Below are 21,542 nucleotides of genomic sequence, written 5' to 3'. Positions count from 1 at the left end.
GCACAACCTAACCGCAAAAATAAAAGCCTAACTTCGAAGCCCCACATCTTAACTTTTAATGGGATGATCTAAACATGTCTGCTGCATTAGCTCTGACAGCAAGCTCCTCTACCTCACATAGAATCATAGAATAGTTGGAAAGGACCTTAAGATCATCCAGTTCCAACCCCCCTGCCATGGGCAGAGACACCTCACACTAAACCATGTCACCCAAGGCTTCACCCAACCTGGCCTTGAACATGGTCAGGGATGGAGCATTCACAACTTCCTTGGGCAACCCATTCCACTGCCTCACCACCCTTATGGTAAAGAACTTCTTCCTTATATCCAATCTAAACTTCCCCTGTGTAAGTTTTACCCCTTGTCCTATCACTATAGTCCCTGATGAAGAGTCCCTCTCCAGCATCCTTGTAGGCCCCCTTCAGATTCTGGAAGGATGCTATGAGGTCTCTACGCAGCCTTCTTTTCTCCAGGCTGAACAGCCCCAACTTTCTCAGCCTATCTTCACACAGGAGGTGCTCCAGTCCCCTGATCATCCTCATGGCCCTCCTCTGGACTTGTTCCAACAGTTCCACGTCCTTTTTATATTGAGGACACCAGAACTGTACACAGTACTCCAAGTGAGGTCTCACGAGAGCAGAGTAGAGGGGCAGGATCACCTCCTTCGACCTGCTGGTCACACTCCTTTTGATGCAGCCCAGGATGCGGTTGGCTTTCTGGGCTGTGAGCGCACACTGAAGCCGGCTCATGTTCATTTTCTCATTGACCAACAGCCCCCAACTCCTTCTCTGCAGGCCTGCTCTGAATCTCTTCTCTGCGCAACCTGTAGCTGTGCCTGGGATTGCTCCGACCCAGGTGTAGCACCTTGCACTTGGCATGCTTAAACTTCATAAGGTTGGCATCAGCCCACCTCACAAGAGTGTCAAGGTCCCTCTGGATGGCATCCGTTCCCTCCAGCATATCAAACGAACTACACAGCTTGGTGTCATCAGCAAACTTGCTGAGGGCGCACTCAATCCCACTGTCCATGTCACTGACAAAGATGTCGAACAAGACCGGCCCCAACACTGATCCCTGAAGGACACCACTCATTACAGGTCTCCAGCCGGACACTGAGCCATTGACCACTTTGTACGCGGCCATCCAGCCAGTTTTTTATCCACTGAGCAGTCCACCTATCAAACTGATGTCTCTCCAATTTAGAGTCAAGGATGTCATGTGGGACAGTGTCAAACACTTTGCACAAGTCCAGGTAGATGACGTCAACTGCTCTGCTCCTGTCCATCAGTTCCGTAGCCCCATCATAGAAGGCCACCAAATTGGTCAGGCAGGATTTCCCCTTAGTGAAGCCATGCTGGCTGTCACCAAGCACTTCCTTGTTTTTCATGTGCCTTAGCATGCCTTCCAGGAGAATCTGCTCCAAGATTTTGCCAGGCACAGAGGTGAGACTGACTGGTCTGTAATTCCCCGGGTCATCCATTTTCCCCTTCTTGAAAATGGGGGTTATATTTCCCTTTTTCCAGTCATCGGGAACTTCACCTGACTGCCATGATTTTTCCAATATGATGGACAGTGGCTTAGCAACTTCATTCGCCAGCTCCTTCAGGACCCGCGGATGGATTTCATCAGGTCCCATGGACTTGTGTATGTTCAGGTTCTTAAGATGATCTCAAACCAGATCCTCTCCTACAGTGGGCCTAGGGTCTTCATTCTCACAGTCCCTGTGTCTGCTTTCCAAAACTTGGGTGGTGCAGTCAGAGCCTTTGCCAGTGAAGATCGAGGCAAAGAAGTCATTAATAATCTCAGCCTTTTCCAAATCCAGGGTAGCCAGCCAGGGAACCCACACTATCTCAGCTTCTGCCCATCACTGTCAGGATCTGTAGAAAAAACTGCCAAGAACTAGCTCATATATAACCTAATTCAAGAAAGATTAGCCAGAGCTGACTGTCCATGACCATGTCCAGAAAACTTTTGAATACCACCAACAATGGAGACGGAAACCCTATGACCCCTCTCGGCAACCCATGCCAGTGCTTGATCACCCTCACAGTAAATAAAGTGGTTTGTCATAAGGAGTGAGGCGCAGCATCAGCTGAAGGCCTTGCCGTAGTTACCTCCCACCTGACTGAAAGCAAAGGTAGCATTCCACACTAGGCTGCAAAAGAAAGGATCTCCTTCTGCCTCCAAAGTTTCTCACCTCTGCTCTCAATCCAGACTGCTTATGGGATCACCACCACAGACCTACTGGTTTGCTTGCCACTGCTCTTCTAAGACACCCATAATATACATTTCATGAATGATACAATTAACAAAAGAAACACTTTTCACTCTGTTCCACACAGCATGCCACTCCTTAACAGTCACAAGAAGCTGCATGTCCTGGATATTCATGTCTTGCTAGGAAAACCCTGACATGGTGAAACAGCCAAGTACTGATTTCTTAACATCAGCATCAGCTGTGAGAATAGTGGGCAAAATAATACACTTGGTAAGGAATCAAGGTCACTTCTTCATTCAAAAACAGTGTATCTCACCGCATGTCAGCAGGACCTCCAAATCCCTAAGGACAACCTTGCTGTTCTACTTAAAGCCCTTCCTGTGTGCTTTAGCTCTAAACATGCTAAAACACAGTTTCACAGTATCACAGTATGTTAGAGATTGGAAGGAACCTCAAAAGATCATCTAGTCCAATCCCCCTGCCAGAGCAGGAACACCTAGATAAGGTTACATAGCAATGTGTCCAGGCGGGTTTTGAATGTCTCCAGAGAAGGAGACTCCACAACCCCCCTGGGCAGCCTGTTCCAGTGTTCTGTCACCCTCACTGAGAAGAAGTTTCTTCTCAAGTTTAAGTGGAACCTCTTGTGTTCCAGTTTATACCCATTACCCCTTGTCCTATCATTTTTTGCCACTGAGAAGAGCCTGGCTCCATCCTCGTGACACTCCCCCTTTATATATTTATATACACTCATAAGGTCACCCCTCAGTCTCCTCTTCTCCAAACTATAGAGACCCAGCTCCCTCAGCCTTTCCTCATAAGGGAGATGCTCCACTCCCTTAATCATCTTAGTTGCCCTGCGCTGGACTCTCTCCAGCAGGTCCCTGTCCTTCTTGAACTGAGGGGCCCAGAACTGGACACAATATTCCAGATGCGGTCTCACCAGGGCAGAGTAGAGGGGAAGGAGGACCTCTCTCGACCTACTGACCACCCCCCTTCTAATACACCCCAGGATGCCATTGGCCTTCTTGGCCACAAGGGCACAGTGTTGGCTCATGGTCATCCTGTCGTCCACTAGGACCCCCAGGTCCCTCTCCCCTACACTACTCTCTAACAGGTCCTTCCCCAACCTATACTGGAACCTGGGGTTGTTCCTGCCCAGATGCAGGACTCTACACTTTCCCTTGTTATATTTCATCAAGTTACTCCCTGCCCAACTCTCCAGCCTGTCCAGGTCCCGCTGGATGGCAGCACAGCCTTCTGGCGTGTCAGCCACTCCTCCCAGCTTAGTGTCATCAGCAAACTTGCTGACAGTACACTCAATTCCCTCATCTAAACCATTGATGAATATATTAAATAATACTGGTCCCAGTACTGACCCTTGAGGCACTCCACTAGATACAGGCCTCCAACTGGACTCCGCCCCATAGACTACAACTCTCTGGCTTCTCTCCTTCAGCCAGTTCGCAGTCCACCTCACTACCTGATCATCCAGGCCACACTTCCTCAATTTAGCTATGAGGATGCTGTGGGAGACTGTGTCAAATGCTTTGCTGAAGTCAAGGTAGACCACATCCACCGCTCTGCCATCATCCATCCACAATGTTATTTCCTCATAAAAGGCTATGAGGTTGGTCAAGCATGACTTCCCCTTGGTAAAGCCATGCTGACTGCCCCTCATAACCCTCTTATCCTTGACATGCCTTAAGATGGCATCAAGGATAAGGTGTTCCATCACTTTCCCAGGGATGGAGGTGAGGCTGACTGGTCTATAGTTACCCGGGTCCTCCTTCTTGCCCTTTTTGAATTCTGGAGTGACATTTGCTTTCCTCCAGTCCTCAGGCACCTCTCCCGTTTCCCAAGACTTGGTAAAGATGATGGAGAGTGGTCTAGCAATGACTTCCGCGAGTTCCCTCAGCACCCGCGGGTGCATCCCATCTGGACCCATGGATTTATGGATGTCCAGATTGCTCAACTGGTCCCTAACCCATTCCTCGTCAACTAAGGCCAACTGCTCCCTTGACCTGACTTCATCTGAGGTCTCAGGAGTACAGGGCTCTTCAGGACTGCCTCCGGCAGAGTAGACTGAGACAAAGAAGGCATTCAATAACTCTGCCATCTCTGTATCTTCTGTCACCAGGGCACCCATCCCATTCACCAGTGGGCCAACCTTGCCTCTGGTGTTAGTTTTATCAGCTATGTATTTGAAAAAGCTCCTTCTGCTGTCCTTGACCCCTCTTGCCAGATTTAATTCTAAGGAGGCCTTAGCCATCCTAGCTGCCTTCCTACATCCTCTAGCAGCAGCCTTATATTCCTCCCGAGTGGCCAGCCCCTCCTTCCATGACCTATAAACTCTCCTCTTCCACTTGAGCATACCCAGCAGTTCCTTATTTAGCCACGCAGGTCTCCTGGCCCTCTTCCTTGACTTCCTACGTGTCGGGATGCTCTGCTCTTGAGCTTGGAATAAGCAATTCTTGAATGTCAACCAACTATCTTGGGCCCCTTTACCTTCAAGCAGCCTTGCCCATGGGATTTCCCCTAGCAATTGCTTGAAAAGGCCAAAGTTTGCCCTGCTAAAGTCCAGGGTTGCAATTCTACTTGCTATTGTACTGGTCCTACCACACAAGATCCTGAATTCCACCATCTCGTGGTTGCTGCAACCAAGGCAGCCCTCAACCTTTACAGCTTCGACCAGACCCTCCTTGTTAGTGAGGATGAGATCCAGCAGCGCTCCTCTCCTGGTTGGCTCATCCACCATTTGCATGAGGAAGTTATCATCCATACACTGGAGGAACCTCCTGGACTGTGGCTGGGTTGCTGAGTAGTCCTTCCAGTAAATATCAGGGAAATTAAAATCCCCCACGACGACCACGTCCTGTGACTGTGAGGCTGCTCTCAGCTGCCTGTAGAAGGCCTCGTCAACTTCCTCACCCTGATCTGGTGGCCTGTAACAGACACCCACAACAGTATCGCCCCTGCCAGCCTGCCCCTTAATTCTCACCCACAGACTCTCAACTCGCTTGTCCCCTGTCCCTGGACAGAACTCAGTACATTGCAGCTGCTCTCGCACATAAAGAGCAACCCCACCACCCCGCCTGGCTGGCCTGTCTTTCCTGAAAAGGACATAGCCCTCCATGACTATATTCCAGTCATGCGAGCTGTCCCACCACGTCTCTGTAATTGCCACCAGATCGTAATCTCCTGACTTAACACAGGTCTCCAACTCCTGCTGCTTATTTCCCATGCTGCGCGCATTGGTGTACAGGCATTTCAAGGAGGGAGCTGAGCTCACCAATTTCACCCTAGGATTATAGGAGGCCTCCCAGTCTTCATCAATCCTAGAGTGCTGCCCCACTGGGGCAAAGCCCAGTTACAACCCCATCCCCCTTAGAATCTAGTTTAAAGCTCTCCAAATGAGCCCTGTTAATTCATGCCCCAGCATCCTTTTGCCTCTGTGAGTTAAACCTTTCCCACGTGCCATCATCCGGACTGGAGCCTTATAAAACCAGCCGTTATCAAAGAACCCAAAGCCCTGCCTAAAGCACCAGTCTCGTAGCCAATTATTTATGGACTGAATTTTCCCATTCAGTCCCACATCATCACCGGAAGATGGAGGAACTGAGGAGAAGTTTCACACAGCTAAGCCCACAGCTTCCACAATATGTTGCCAGTGAACTGGATGTCACCTGTAAGACCAAGAGCATCTGTGCTGAAGCACTAAAAACATCAAGTTTCAGCAACTCACCTAATAACAATCCAGCAGGCTTCCTGCCACAAGTCGGGGGTGATTTCATCATCGTCTTCATCATATTGCATATCTGCGGGGAAGCACGACATCTAAAATAGGCCCCAGTCCCCCGGGCTCTCCTCATCTCTGCTCACACAAGGCTGGCACTCAAAGACGCCCCGGCAGGGCCTCTGACCACCCGCGGGCCGCAGGAGCCCCCGGGGGACCCCACCGGGCCCAGAGCGCCTCTACCCCACCGCCACCTCCCGCGGGCCCTGCAGCTTCCACACACCCCTCGCCGGGCTGCACAGGGGAGAAGGCCCGGCGGGGAACGGCCTGCACCGGCAGCACACTCACCTTCGTCCGCGTCGTACATGGTGGCGGCGGGAAGGGCCGCGGGCGGCAGCTGTGGGCAAGCGAGAGACGGAAGGAGCAGAGGGGCTCAGCACCGGAGTCTCGGCCAGCTGCTACAGCAGCAGCAGCGGCGGCGGCGGCGGCGGCGGCGGCGGGAAGTCGGCAGGAAGTCGGCGGCGCGGCGCTGACGCGTTACGTCACGCTGGCATCCCAGTAGGCAGCGGGGGGACCTGACGCGCATGCGCGGCTGGTAAACTTGCTGTTTCCGTCGCTCCTGCTCCGAGGAGCGGGTTCTGCCATGCTCCGCTTGGCCCCGGTGCTCCTGGGTCGCCTGGCCCGCGCGCGGCGCTGGGCGCCGGTGCTGCGCCGCGGGGGCACAGCGAGCGGTGAAGAAGAGCTGTTTGTATTCCCCGAGTACGAGCCGGAGCCGAGTGAGGCAGCGGCAACAGCAGCAACAGCGGCTGCGGCAACAGCAGGAACAGAGGCGGCAGTTCCCCTTCCCTGTCAGGAGCGAAAGCTGGGCAGGGAGCGGCGGAAGCGGGGCTCGGGAGTGGTGGAGGCGGGGAGGCCCGACCCGTCGGTGCCGCTGAGCGGTGTGAGCTGCTCAGGCTGCGGGGCCGAGCTGCACTGCCGCGACAGCGCGGCGCCGGGCTTCATGTCGGCGGAGAAGTTCCGGAGCTTGTCGGAGGGTCCGGACGGCGCGGCGGGGTTGCGCGGAGCCGTGTGCCAGCGGTGCTGGAAGCTGGCTCACTACGGCCAGGCCCTGCGGCTGGAGCTGCCGGCTGAGCAACACCGGCTGGTAGTAAGCGCTGCCCTGCGCCGCCCCCTGCGCCACGGCCGCGGCCCGCTTCTTCTGTATCTCCTCGACGTGCTGGAGCTGCCCGACCCGGTGCTGTCCCAGCTGCCGACGCTGCTGGGCCCCGACGTCCCTGCCGCCGGACTGCTGGTGGTGGGTAACAAGGTAGACCTGCTGCCCGCCGACTCCCCTGGGTACCTGGGGCGGCTGCGGCAGCGGGTGACGGAGGCCTGTGCCCAGGCCGGCCTGCGGGGAGCCCCGCTGGTGGACATCCGCTTGGTGAGCGCCAAGACAGGCTTCGGCATGGAGGGGCTGGTCAGCCGGCTGCAGCGCTCCTGGAAGTGCGCTGGGGACGTCTACCTGCTGGGCGCCACCAACTCCGGCAAGTCGACGCTCTTCAACACCCTGCTGCGCTCCGACTACTGCAAGTCTCGTGCTCCCGATATCATCAGCAGGGCCACCGTCTCCTCCTGGCCAGGTCAGGGCTGCTGTTCTCACTGTTGCAGTGGGGGTCGGGTGCTTACCTCGGGGCTGCCCTCCCTGTCACAGAACCTGTCATCCTGAAGCGTTGCCACTGTGGGCAGTGAGCTGCAGTGCTGTAATGTGCTTTGGCTTGTTGCCTTCCTCAGGGCACCAAGAGTGGGAGGTATGCACGGAGGTTGCTCTGCGTCATGTAGCACTAAGGGGGCTGGTAAGCTAGAACCAGCCTGTGTGCTGCCTTGCCGGTGGGGACAGCACCCGATCCGTGTGCCTTGCCTTGCCGTCTCCCTATCAATCAGGGGTGCATGCTGGTCTAGAGGTGGACTCATGAGCACCTGTAGACAAAACCAAGCTGCCTGGGGGTGGGACGTGCCTGGGGTGTACTAAAACAGTGTTGGCATTAGTTGGCTTTGAGACCCTTTTCACTAAAGTAATGAAAGCACATTTCAAGCAGACGGATGGCTTGTTTTTGCTGCCCTGGCTGCAGAAGCTGATACTATGGGAGCAACTGGCATTCCACCTCCAACTTTGTGTTGCTGGGTTTCATCCGGAAGTTGGAAAAGCAATTTTGATTTTTTTTTTTTTGTTGTTGTTGCTCTTTCTCAGAGTTTAAATGTGCCTGATAGTCAAAGGCCCAAATGTGCCTTCTGTTTCTTTCCAGGAACAACACTGAATCTGTTGAAATTTCCAATTATTAATCCTACGTGTGACAGGATATTCCGAAGGCAGGAGAGGCTGAAAGAGGAGGCAGCAAAAACAGAAGATCAGCTAAGCAGTGAAGAAAAGAAGCTCCTTAATAACCTCAAAAAGCAAGGTTACTTAGTGGGTGAGTATTGTCTGAATAAAGGTATTGCCCCTCTGTCTCAATGAAAATAGTTAATTACACAGAGGACTGTTAGCTCTTTAACGTGCTGTAGAATCCAATTGGTTTTGTCAAGTACTTTCTCCCCACTCTGAACTCATTCCCATTTAATTGTAGAATCACAGAATGTTTAGAGTTGGCAGGGACCTCAAAGATCATCTAGTTCCACCCCCCTTGCCATGGGCAGGGACACCTTCCACTAGACCAGGCTGCTCTAAGGCCATCCAACTTGGCTTTGAACACTGCCAGGGATGGGGCATACACGTTATTATGTATTTATTTTTTGGAAATAAGACCTTTATTTGGTACAGGCGTTGCAGGAAGTACTGCTATGTAGTAGCAATTAAAAATTTTCCAAACTCACATTCAAGTTATTTTGACCAGTTTTTGTTCTCTGAGTAGTTGAGTGCAAGAGCTCCAGCTCCTCCATAAGAGGAATCATTAGTATTTCTTTTGAGTACTTATTTTTCAGCTATTGTTTCAGTAGTATTGCAGAGGTTTCCTCTGTTCAGCATGCCTACCATCAGCATACGCTAAGCTACTGAGCTATTTTGGCTGCAGGTCGCAGTGGTTGTACATCATTTTAGTATGTATCCAAAAGGGGGGGGTTGCCAGAAATAGCCCTGATTTTTCAAATAATGCTGTGCTTGACAGTCTAAAACACGCTAAAACGAAGGCAGCCTGCTTTACTGTAAAAGAGAAATAATGGAGAACTTGTGATCTGGTCCCAGCTAAGGTCTGGGGCTTGAGAAATGCAAAGCAAGAATTACAGAAGGGATTTCCTATCATTTTTGCTTTTGAACACACAAACTTATAGCCATGCAGATCTTTATTACCTTCATATTACTGATGTGCATCCCTTTTCAGCAAGGGAAGGGACAGATGTCCCATTGAAAGAAAGGCAAGTTAATAAATTAATTACAAGGACCCTTTCTTTTTAATCCAGGAAGAGTTGGAAGAACATTTGAACGACAGAAGTCTAGAGCTGTGATTGACTTTGACCCTGACATGCTCTCCTACAGCATAGATGAAGATCCCAAACCTCTTTCTAAGAAGCGTGAGCAAAGGGAGGAGTTCACATACAATGAAGTGAAGGATGCTCGCTGGTGTTATGACACTCCAGGGATTGCGAAGGAAAATTGTGTACGTACTCTGCAGTGCCGTGTTTTGGTATGACAGGGTTTGGGAGGACTGTTCTGCCTTCATTGTGCATGTGGGAGAGTATTTCTGCTGCAGTCCTGGGGTTAGGATTCTTTTGGTTTGAACAATTGTGTTAAAATATGGTTTGTATTTACTTGGGGAGGGTTCATTGTGTTAGTGCCGTTGCGTTTCTGAGTTGTGCATACTGTGATCATAGAATCATAGAATAGTTAGGGTTGGAAAGGACCTTAAGATCATCTAGTTCCAACCCCCCTGCCATGGGCAGGGACACCCCACACTAAACCATGCCACCCAAGGCCTCATCCAACCTGGCCAAGGATGGAGCATTCTCAACCTCCCTGGGCAACCCATTCCAGTGCCTCACCACCCTCTCAGTAAAGAATTTCTTCCTTATATCCAATCTAAACTTCCCCTGTTCGAGTTTGAACCCGTTACCCCTTGTCCTGTCACTACAGTCCCTGATGATCTTTGCAAAGGGACTGTATGACTGTGTCATCAAACTTTCTTTACTTCTGAATGACAGGAAGTAAGCAATAGTGCTGTAAGCAGGTTTATACATGCATCACCCGCTGACGTCTGCCCTTCTTTAGCTCTGCCAGCCTACTGGAAAAGGTGAAACTTAGGAGAAAAACCAGTGTTGTGTAACTGAACCAGATCTTTGAGAAAGCATTGTCCTGAAGCTACCAGGATCTGCAGTGTTCCTGTTAGTAACTCCAGTGCATCAGGCCTACCCCTGTGCTCTGAAGTCAGTGCTGATACAATGCACACATCCAAAAAAGCCTTGTTCTGATTTTTGTTTGCTGTGATATGTATGCAGAGCTGTAGGTCATCTTTTTGAGAAGAAGTACAAGGAGATAGAAAAGCCCTTAAGAGAATGAAGTGCAAGAACTCAGCTGAGACTGCACAGCTCACGTCCAGATGCTGCTTTCATGAACACTGGAAAACTGCTGGTTGTCTGGTAGATGTATTTGCCAGGTCATAACCCGCTTTACTATGGAAATTTGCTCTAGCTAGTGTAAAGGCAATCATCAGCTTAGAGATCTGGTTTGGTAGCTGGAGACGGGGTATGTTCTTCGCCTCCTCTGGAGTTGAATAAATGTGGGGAAAAAAAGGGTCTTTCTTGAATCCAGAAATACTTGCTGCTGTTTCTGATTTTGATTGTCCTTGCTGTGCCTTTGAAGAGCTACATGCTACGTTTCAGATCAGTTTTTGTTCCTGCAGTCAGTGCTCGATCTAAGTGGAGGACAAGCAGATTGCCAAGATCTGCCACATAGGCAGTTATGAGCAGGCTTGGGGTTTTAATACTATTTTGGAAGAAGAAGGAAGGAAAGCGGCTGTTGGCATATGGTGGAATTATATTTTGTCTATAATCCTTGGAGCTTTGAGGGTTTTTTAGCTGCTTCCTCATGACTCCTTCCAAAGCCAGATTTCTGGGAAACCTACAAAAGGATTACTGATAACTCAAATTTTGGTATAAGCATTGTCAAACACATCAGAAAACCTGCACCTAGTAGGGCAAAGTGTCCTCATCTCATGGAAGTTGGTGTTGAAGTCTGTTGGCTTCAAGCTAAAGGTTATCTGCTTCTGAACTTAGGAAATGCATAAGGGGCTCTGGCTGCACCTTGTTAGTTCAGTCTTTTAATGGTGAATTGGTTAATCCTCAATACTGAACTGTTGCAAACTTGTATTTGCATGACTGTGGCATTGGGGGAGGGGCCCAGTTGAAAGCATTTCTGCTGTTAGTTCCCTGTGTTTAGGAAAGAGCCATCATTAATGTGGAGGCAAGTTGTTTCCTTCAAGGCACTGCTTCCTGGGCTTGCACATTGTTTCATAGCTGTGTTTGAACAGTGCTTCTATAGAAAGTGATCAGACCGCTGAGGCAGGGGCACTGCTAGTTAAGTCACTGGCTTTTAAGCAGACTTTGGGGTGGATCCTTTAACTGAAAAAAGTTCTCACCTAAACATATGAGCCAGTTAAGCCAGGAGAAGGAAAGGAAGAGGGAGGAGAGGAGGACAAGCAGCACAAGCATTTGGGAGCCCTCACAGAGAGGAGAGCTTGCTTCACTGTGCTCAGAGTAGGGATCCATGCTGTGTGACAGGCTCTCATACTGCAGTTTTAGTTGTTTCACAGTGTGATCCAGCACTTTCTCTCAGTGTGATATTTGAGGCTAGCTTTGCTGCTAGTATTGATTCTGCACTTTGCATCGCTACCTAAGTGAAGTAACTCAAATATCATAGCCAAAGGTGGTCTCCAGCTCTCCACATGGCTCCACTCATGCTATAAAAACGTAGTAAATCCTGGGTGAGCTTGTTCCAGCGAGACGCAGGATTCCCAAATCTGTGATCAACAGGCTTCTCGCAGCTGTTATAATTCGTTATGGACCCTGCATTGCCACAAAGATTGGTGACATCCCTGCCTGCTCCTGTTTCCTACTTAATGTGTGAACCAGAACTGAACTGTTTTGTTAAATGTTCTTCACACTGCTCTACCTGATCTTTTTGCCTTTTCAATGTAACACCAGCATTAATTTCATTATGCCCATTGAAGCATGTGGAATGAGTTACAGTGGTACCATTTATTTTGCAGGTTTTAAATCTCCTGACAGATAAAGAAGTAAAGCTGGTTTTGCCCACAAGTGCCATTGTTCCACGGACCTTCATTCTCAAGCCAGGAATGGCCTTGTTTTTAGCAGCCCTGGGACGTGTAGACTACTTAGAGGTAAGCGAAGAAAGGATTTTGTGAGCTGCTGCTCCATCACTTATTACAGTAGCAGAGGATAAAAGGTTTTCTAGGTAGCCTTCCCAGACCCTTTTTTTGCTTTTTTTGAGATTAGAAATCAGTTAGAGAAGAAATCTGTTAGAAAAGCACCATGTAAAGTCATAGAATCAAAGAATAGTTTAGGTTGGAAGGGTCCTTCAAAGCTCATCTGGTCCAGCCCACTTGCAGTAAAAGCAGGGACATCTTCAACTAGATCAGGTTGCTGGGAATCACATCCAGCCTGGCCTTGAATGTCTTCAGGGATGGTGCATCCACTGCCAGACTAGGCAACCTGTGCCAGTGTTTTACCACCTTCATTGTAAAGAATTTCTTCCTCCTGTTCAGCCTGAATCTGTCCTTTTATTTTAAAACTATTACCCATCATCCTATCCCAACAGGCACTGCTGAAGTCTCTCCACATCTTTCTTATAGGCCCCTTTCAGATATTGAAAGGCTGCAAAAAGGTCTCCCCAGAGGCTTCTCTTCTCCAGGCTAAACAAGCCCAACTCTCTCAGCCTTTCCTCATAGGAGAGGTGCTCCAGCCCTCTGGTCGTGTTTTGTGGCCTCCTCTAGACCATCTCAAGCAGGTCCATGTCTTTCCTGCGCTGAGGACTCCAGAGCTGGATGCACTACTGCAGGTAGGGTCTCACCAGAGCAGAGTAGAGGGGAAGAATCAACAGTGTACCAGTATGGCAGAGGAGCTCCATCATAGTTGAGAATCCAGAGCACCATCTTGAAAACCAGCTTGGCAGTACAGAGAAGTAATGCCTCAAGAAAAAAAGTGCTATTTGTGAGGATGGCAACCCAGCAGAAACAAACTCTCTTTATTCATACTGTCTTGGGCAGAGCTCTCAGAAAGGAACCTCCTAGGTGTGTTGGTTGGGTGCTGTCAGGGATTCAAGAAAGCACCTGGGTTTGTGTACCTGACAAAGTAGGACAGCAATGCAGGTGACATTTTGCTGGCAGTAAATACCCTCTGCAAGATCAGGCAGCCACAGGGCGTTGTTTGTCATGAGGGATGATTTTGGAGAACCCAGCTCGTGTTGTCACGGTGAAGAAGTGTCACACCATCTCCTGATGAGAGGATCAGGCTTGGAGACACGTCCAGTGCAGCAGGGCTGGGAGGTAGGCTTCATGATATAAGCCTGTTTTCCATGTAACGGTGCCTCCAGCAAGCTGAGCTGTGCACATTTAGGGTCTCAGAGGTCTTCCATTTCTGTCTCAGTGGACTGCTGTATCAGTCTTATGTATCTGCATCGTCCAAAGAAGGAAGACACTTTTGCTCAAATCATGACAGAGGAACCCCAGCATCAGATCAGATTAGATCTCAAGAATTTTTGCACTTGGGTTTCCTAATTTCAGGCTGCTAGCAGTGTTTGTAGAGGTTGCTCCCCTTTCTAACCTTGTTTCCTCTGCATGCAGAAGTTATGAGAGTGCCTGTGGAAATTGCCTCACATTCAATTTTTGCATAGTTTGAGAGCAGCTTGGAACTAAGTATTCTTCAATGGGAGATGCCTGTTAGAAATGTGAAGTGATGGGAGAAGAGGCATCACACAGAAGTCATCCCTCACCTCTCATGCTGAATAACCACACTGAGCTTGTTCTTGGGAATTAAGAGCAAAGATCTCTTGGATGATGAGCTAAGCAGATATGATGGCAGGGGATGCGATATTGGGCATGCTTTGAGGCAGGATGGTGAAGCTCTGGTTACTTCTCTCCTAGAAGCTCAGCTCCCCTGTTTATATAAACTTTCTTCTCTGCAGTGACAGAGGCAAAAACCCCTCAGCCAAGGAAGGAACATCAGTCATACAGGTTGTCAACATGCAGGAGAGAGCAATTCAGGGCTGCTTTTCTGTTATCATAAGTAATATCCTCTTCTTGTTTCTTAGGGAGAAAAGTCTGCCTGGTTTTCTGTTGTGGCTTCTAACCTGTTGCCAGTCCACGTTACTTCCCTGAGTAATGCAGATGCTGTCTACAAGAAGCATGCTGGCCACGAATTACTGAAGGTAAGAGGAGGTGCTGTGGTGGGGTCTTGGTTGCAGATAGGCAGGCTGTCCCACCTGGTGCAGCGCCCTGCCTGGAGCACAACTGATAAGCAGCCTGTGTCAAGAGTTTGGGGCTTCAGCAGTGCATAAGTGAAGATCTGCAGTGTGGAGCCATCCTACACAGACTGCATGGCTGCAGCTTATTTAGGAGAGAGCACCCAAGATGATACATTTTCAGCAGAGCTCCTGTTTCTAGCATTCAGGCTGTTAAGATTTGCAGTGCTCTGCTCTCTCATGCTTACCTTTTCTTGAGCGGCCTTAAAGTACAGGCAGCTGCAGGGATATTTTCCATGGCAAACTTCAGGCTGGGGTTTCAGAACAGATTGCAGTTGGAAAATGTACCTTTCTTATTCTTTCCCCACTGGATCCTCTGCACATGCCTTCATCTTTGGTGGTGCGACTTTTTCCTTGGTATTGCCACGTACCGTGTAGCATTTACAGACTGATGGAGAATGGGGTGAGCTGTCCTTATCCTGACAGCTGCATCCCTGTGCACATTGAGAACAAGTGCTGTCGCTCACATCAAGGCTGAGTCCTGCAGTGGGCAGTCCACCTTTGCACCTCTGGGCTCCCACTGGGTTGCTCAGGGTGTGATCTTGATTCTGTTCTTGGCAAACCTGAAATAACTCTTGTAGGGTATCCAAGCCAGTTGTTACTTGGCTAACAGTGGTCCGTTATCTTTACTCCCACCTGTGCCTTGCTTACCAGTTTAAGGTAGGAGTGCTGGAGTGCCTCTTGACTGTTAAATCTTTTCTCCATGTTTTGATCTTAGGTTCCCATGGGTGGGGAAGAGCGAATGAAAGAGTTCCCTCCCCTTGTCCCCCAGGACATTACACTGAAAGGGATTGGTACCACTGAGGCAGTCGCAGATATCAAACTTTCTTCTGCAGGTAATTTAGTATTTCTTCATAAGTTCACTTTGCAGGGTCTGCATCCTAGAAACATGGATGGGAAAAGGCCTGTGAAGGGATGAAGCAGTACTTCCTGCTCAGAGCAGGACTGTCACCAACACAAAATCAGGGCAGCTATGACTTTGTCCAGCTGAGGCTTGGTAACCTCCAAGAAAGGAGATTGACAGCCATGCTTGTACAGGATGACCACATTGGAATGTTTTATGTCTGGCTGCCATACAAGTTCCACAGCATCAGGAATGGCTGTGACACTTCTGGCTGTCCAGGTGAGAGGGAAAGGGCCATGGATTGGAAAGCTTCATTATTGTGGTGGTGGTAGTTCCCACCACAGGAAAGAGCTGTGTCTGGGGAGAGTAAGATGTGGCTTTGGGTGCTGCCTTCTATTGAGAAAGGGCCAGTATAACCTTTGAGCTTGTTTTTTCAAAGCAGGCACACCTGGGTAGCTCAGGTTCTTAGCCAGCATGGGGGGCACTGAGTTTGTGTCAGAACCCTCGTTCTGATCCTAGAACTTTTCTCGCTGACTGACTGTTCTTCTTGGCTGTGCAGGTTGGGTGGCAGTGACAGCTCACCCAGAAGAGAAACTGTTGCTTCGGGCCTATACTCCCCAGGGTACCGCGTTGGTGGTGCGGGAGCCTCCCCTTCTGCCATACATCAGCACCGTCAGAGGGGCACGGATCCCGGGCACTGCTGCTTATAGGACCAAAAAACCTCCCTCCCTGGTGGAAAACCTGAAAACCACAGGGAGGGGGTAGCATTGCTCATCATCTGAGCAAGGTAGAAGACAGAACAGCCTCTGGAGAACTTTGTTGCTTGTTGATATTCAGGACTCCTTTTTAAAGGCAGACAGGCATGGTTTTGGAAGCAGGCCTGGGAGGAACTCCACAAGTCCACACCTGATTCGTCTGCTGAACTGTGGCCATTTTGCATCAGTTGAGTGGCTGGTACCTTGCTGTGAGAGGTGAAACAGCTGCTCCCTGGGAACTGCCAGTGTTTCCAAAGTGGAAAGAGGTGGAGGGAGTGGGGAGGAGCAGGGAATGCTCTAGTGTGGGTATGACCTGCCTAGTGGCTTATAGTAATTCAACAACATCAACCAAAAATCAGGTCCTTCAACATCTGGGACAAGTGCAGCACCCTGCTTTTAGACACCAGAAAGGTGAATTAATTAAAAGCAGGTCTGATTATATGCCTGAAGAGGAAACTTTTGCAACTCACTGCTTCATTTTGGTTTCTGTAGCTTGTGTAAAGGTTTCTGAAACTGAGGGTGCAGAATAAAACTTTTCAAGGACACTTCCTCCCTTGTATCCTTTTCAAATTGCTGACAAAGCACTCTTGTGTGGGCATAAGCATCCTGCTAACAACAGCCCCAGCAGGAAGGCTGGTGTTAGAGGAGAGCTTATCATGGCAGGTCTTGACAGCCAAGGAGAGGTCAGGCTGCTGCAGCTCCATGCTGCCAGGTCCAGCCACGAGTGAGGCTGAAGTGCTTTCGCAGGAGGCACAGAGCACACATACCACATACATACACTGCTGGCAACACACATCATAGACACATAGCAGTTAATGCAAACACAGCACCAAGGGCCTGTATGCACAATTGATGTGCGCACACACATGGTGGATCCCTGCAGCTGCTGGGCTAAACATTCAAGTGACACCACTTCCCCAGTTGCTGGTACCTGAAGATGTGAGCCCCTGAAGCCTCAGTTCCACTCCACTTCGTGGTACACAGTCTTGCTACAGCCACACAGCTGGCCAGGACTCCTGGCTGCACAGCCTTGTACTTCGCTAGAGCAAACTGAATGCTCTGACACCCTGAGCTGGCACTTAAAGACCCCCACACCCCTGTTCTCCCAGGCCATTTCATCCTTTCTCCAGCTTCACTAGCTGTGGTTAGATGCATGGTTTCACTCCAGTTGCTGCCCTGAAACCCCAGTGTCAGACCCGTTTTGTTAGTGATCCCAAGAGTGAAATTAAGATGCAAATGAGATCGAGTACTGTAATCGATCAGTTGGTTTATTACAAAATGACAATTATTATAAAAAAAAAGAAATTATTGTAAAAAAACTGGATGGCAATAAGACAGATTGGAAAAAAGATAGAAATGAAGCAAGAATTCAGGGTGCAGAGAGAGAGGGTCATCACCATGGATCCAGCAGTGTCCTGGGGGTCCATAAGTCCTTGGGGAGGTAGTGGGAGTAGTCCGGGGTTCGTAGTCAGTATTGGAGCAGTGTCCCCAAGAGTCTGTAGTAGTTGGAAATGGGTGTCCTCGTGGAGGCGTCCTTCATGGTGATTACCTTTTCTCCCTTACATTATTATGAGTTGGGGATAGTACCTTTGTTCTTAATGTCGGGTATTACATGTTCTTGGTGGACCAGTTTCTCTGGCCTTGCAGCCAGCTCTGCAACTGCACTTGTCTGCAGCAATTCTCAGGATAATGGGCAGCAATTCTTCACACCAGTCCCCAAGGTAAGGGGCTCCTCCCGCCCACCTCTCAGGCAATTGACAGTGGAGTCCCGTTTCAGTTCCTCACACCCTTCTCTCAGGCAATGGACCTGAGGCCTTACCTCCTCCCACCCATCCCTAAGACAGTGGTTAGTGGAATCCCATCTCAGTCTCATTCTAGTCTGTGAGACAATGGAGGGTGGAGTTTGATTTCAGTTCAGTCTCTCGCACCCTCTCATCCCCATATGCACACATGGACATAGAATACAGAGCCCTCACTCAGGAAAGTTAAATTTAGTAAGGATACAGGATAAATTGTGCTGATCAGATACAGGGCATGGCCAGACAAGGGTACCAGCTAGCTGACTGTCTACACATAAGTAGCCCTCTTCATCCCCTTACCCTCTATTTTGTAAAATTGTTCCCCAAAACACCTAAATCCTCCCTTTTCTCATCCTGAAAAAGTCCTGTGCAATCTCAAACTACTCTTCCCCTGCATCCCATGATGTGTCCCACGTCCTTAGACAGCAATCCTCTTTAGCCCAAAAGGTGATGTGGAAAGCTTCATGATACACAGGCTCACAGCATGGTTGAGGTTGAAGGATCCTCTGGAGGTCCTCTGGTCCAACGCCCTGCTCAAACAGGGCCACCTGGAGCAGCATGCCCAGTACTGTGTCTAGATGGATTTTACTGTCTCCGAGGATGGAGACAACCTTCTTGGTAACCTATGCCTGTGCTCTCACCCTCACGGTAAAAAAGTGTTTCAGTTTGTGCCCATTGCCTCAGGCCCTGTCATAGAATCATAGAATGGTTTGGGCTGGAAAGGACCTTAAGATCACCTAGTTCCAACCCCCCTGCCATGGGCAGGGACACCTCACACTTTCAAGAGCCTGGCTCCATCCTCTTTACATCATCCTTTCAGATGTTCATAGACACTGATGATATTTTCCCGAAGACAAAAACTTGTGGTGGTGGGTTTTGCTCCTGGACAGAGCTGCTAAGGGCTCTGAAAGGGGCTCCTTCATTCTTCACAAGTCCTTCAGTTCCTGACTTCCCTCGTGCCCCTGTGCAGGTCTAGACTTGTGCAAATGGGCCTTTGATGGGCTGATGACAGTGATGATGGTCGTGGGAGGGTGTTATTTGGGCTCCCCCTCCCACCTCCATGTCTGTGTGCTCCTATGAGCCTGGGCTGCTTTATCATAGAATCACAGAATCTCCGATTGGTTTGGTTTGGAAGGGACCTTAAAGCTCATCCACTTCCAACCCCCTCTGCCATGGGCAGGGACACCTTCTGCTAGACCAGGTTGCTCAAAGCCCATTCAACCAGGCACTGAAAGCTTCCAGGGATGGGGCAGCCACAGTTTCTCTGGGCAACCTGTGCCAGTGCCTCAACACCCTCACAGGGAAGAGTTTTTTCCCAACATCTGATCTAACTTTCCCCTCTGTCAGTTTAAAGCCATTCCCCCTTGTCCTGTCACTACATATGCCCTTGTAAAAAGCCCCGCTCCAGATCTCTTGTGGCCTCCCTTTAGGTACTGGAAGGCTGGAAGTTCTCCTCAAAGCCTTCTCTTCTCCAGGCTGAACACCCCCAGCTCTTTTAGCCTGTCTTCACGGAAGGGGCTCCAGTTCTCAGATCATCTGCGTGGCCTCCTCTGGACTCGCTTGAGCAGGTCCATGTTTCAGTTTGGATGATGGTTAAAAGTGCCTCTTCCGGCCTGCACTTCAGCTATGTTTAGACATTTCCACAGGGCCAGCCTGCAGAAACCTGTCACCAGCCCCATCTTGCTGCTAAAACGTCATTTCCAGACAGAGCTAACCACAGACTGCCCATTTCACTAACGCTGTCACACAGATACATAAAGTTTTGTGCCTTGAGAAGAACCTGTCTCGTGCTGGTAACATGATTTAATGGGGAGGTAGATAAAACAGCATGAAGGAGAAGCTTGCACCTCCGCTTTAGCTGGGGTTATGCGGAGCAGTCCTAGGAAAGCAGGCCTGGAAAAAGCTAAACTGGGAGGCAGGAAAAGGGTCTGGCTGTGGTCTGTTCAAACCAGCTTGACAAATCCAAACCAGGCGTTCCCTGTAACATTCCTCTGCTGCTGTATGTCTGGAAACACACAACATGAAAGGCAAACAGCTCTGCGTGCAGAAAGACGTGCCTGTGTTACAGCGGTGGTCTTCAGCCCAGGGGCTGGGCGTCAGGAACTGCAGCCAAGGCAAGTGTTTGGTGAAGCAGGTCCCCTGATCTGGGGGGGGCCCTTTCTACAAGCACAGATGGGCTGCACATGGGCTGATGGAGGTGGACAAAAAGGACAAAAAGGGGGATGTGCATGCATGCCTGCAATACCCGGTGTCCTTCTGTGTCCAGCCCAGAGGTGCAAGCGGTGCGCTGGGGCAGTGCAGGGGCTTGGTGCTAGGCCGGGGTTGTAGGGCCTTTGCAAAGGCCGTGCTGTGCCATGAGAGCCCCAGCTGGGGATGAAAATGTGTGCTCCTGGCAGATGCTAAACATCAGCACGCAGAACGTTGTAATGTGGAAGCAATTAGTTCCTCAATGAAAGCACAGACGTGCCTTTTATGAGCTCCCAGGCCTGAATTACACCGGAGCTGAAGACCTGCTCGGAAATGCTTCTCAAAGGGAGGGTTTGTGTCTGGTTTATGCCAGACAGCCTGAAAGGTAACACAGCTTTTACCATGCCTGTGGACAGCAGCCAATTTAATCTCAGCACAGCAGCCAAAAGCAAAGGTGGTTTGAGTCTGTGCAGAACTGAGGCATAAGGAGAGGGCTAGAGAGGTCCAGCCCCTGGGAAAGCCTGCTCTTTGTGGGTGTCTCAGCGTGCACTGTTGAGGATGAGCTGGTGGTAATTTCCTGTGTCACACACTGGGTGCCATGGTGTGGCTGTGGCCACATCTGTGAATTATTCTGTGCCTCAGGTCCCTGGTCCAGCCTCACCAGGCAGCACTGAATCAAGAAGAAAAGGGGAAAAAAGCCCTCAAACCATCAGGCCAGCTCTGAGCGGGACCAGGGCTTAGTGCCTTTTGGAAGGACTGGAGCAGCGTATGAGCCCTTTATTAAAACCAGGACCCTCAGCACAGCAATGGGAAAGGGGCTCAGCTTCTTTTCAGTTTTATTCTGTGATTGCAAGGCTCAGGGATGCTGAACAGAGTGCAAACAGCCAGGCCAGATTAGAGGGCTGGCAAACATGTGCTGTGCTGCCCGTGCTTTAGCTGGGGAGCATGTCTGCAGTGCTGCAGCTGTGTGTATGCTACAAGCATGTGCTCTTGAGATCTCCGGGAGCCCCTGGGCAGTTTCACCTCCTGAGTCCCTGGTTAAGGCACACTCGGGAGGTGATCCTGCAGCTTTGTGACCACCCAAGGCACTGCCGATGTCCCTGTCCCTGGCATCCCCACCAAGGGACCAGTCACCGTCTTCCCACCCTCCTTCGTCTGTTTGTGATGGAAACAAACGCAGCCACGAACCTCATCTGTTCCCTCTCCTGCTCGCCTGTTCTCAGATGGCAGCAGTCTGAGTGCCCTGACCTATACAGGGCTGAAGGAGACCAAGAATGGCTCCTCCATCCAACCCATGGGCAAGGGACAGGTTGTGCCATCTGGCTTGAGCCCAAGGGTGTCAGAGCACTGCCCTGACGTTGCGTTGCTGCAAGTCTGGTGCTTCCAGCAAAGGAGGGAGATGTGGGGAGCTCAGTTTACCAAGCTTAAAAATACAACCTGGCCAAGGGAAGGGTTTTACCCTTCTAGAATTACCTTTTCCTATGTGTAGGTTATACTGTGCATGTA

General features: G+C 50.1%; 2 protein-coding genes across 6 annotated transcripts in view; one reads left to right on the top strand and one right to left on the bottom strand.

The window, feature by feature from the left end:
• Positions 1-6,475, bottom strand: part of POLR2B (RNA polymerase II subunit B) — a 31,801-nt gene extending 25,326 nt beyond the window's left edge. For all 3 annotated transcript variants that reach the window (XR_013958872.1, XR_013958873.1, XM_080638885.1), the window contains exons 1-2: positions 6,300-6,475; positions 5,961-6,033 (exon numbers count right to left, since the gene is read on the bottom strand). Coding sequence is in view for 1 of the 3 variants with exons in the window: in XM_080638885.1 (XP_080495011.1) it covers positions 5,961-6,033; positions 6,300-6,318 (92 nt within the window). In the remaining 2 variants the exon portion in view is untranslated. The remainder of the gene's footprint in view (positions 1-5,960; positions 6,034-6,299) is intronic.
• A 93-nt stretch (positions 6,476-6,568) lies between these two features.
• NOA1 (nitric oxide associated 1) lies at positions 6,569-16,595 on the top strand. 3 transcript variants are annotated; one of them, XM_080615282.1, is made up of 8 exons: positions 6,569-7,245; positions 7,333-7,570; positions 8,234-8,398; positions 9,381-9,577; positions 12,182-12,313; positions 14,242-14,358; positions 15,170-15,287; positions 15,855-16,595. In XM_080615282.1, exons 1-8 carry the CDS (start codon positions 6,595-6,597, stop codon positions 16,058-16,060), a joined length of 1,824 nt encoding a protein of 607 aa, XP_080471408.1. In that variant the 5' UTR covers positions 6,569-6,594; the 3' UTR covers positions 16,061-16,595. The 3 variants fall into 3 exon arrangements, with proteins under 3 accessions (XP_080471408.1, XP_080471407.1, XP_080471406.1); XM_080615281.1 differs by having other exon boundaries at positions 6,569-7,257; XM_080615280.1 differs by having other exon boundaries at positions 6,569-7,570.
• Positions 16,596-21,542: the final 4,947 nt, after the last annotated feature.

This window comes from Psittacula echo (genome assembly GCF_963264785.1).
Source record: "Psittacula echo genome assembly, chromosome: 1".
Lineage (NCBI taxonomy): Eukaryota > Metazoa > Chordata > Aves > Psittaciformes > Psittacidae > Psittacula > Psittacula echo.
The sequence above is the reverse complement of the archived record's forward strand: the minus strand, read 5'-3'. Positions and strand labels throughout refer to the sequence as shown.

Coding starts and splice junctions, on each gene's coding strand:
- NOA1 (XM_080615280.1), top strand. CDS start 6,595: ATGCTCCGCTTGGCCCCGGTGCTCCTGGGTCGCCTGGCCCGCGCGCGG. Junction 9,578..12,181: donor GGATTGCGAAGGAAAATTGT/GTACGTACTCTG, acceptor TTTATTTTGCAG/GTTTTAAATCTCCTGACAGA. Junction 15,288..15,854: donor TATCAAACTTTCTTCTGCAG/GTAATTTAGTAT, acceptor TTGGCTGTGCAG/GTTGGGTGGCAGTGACAGCT.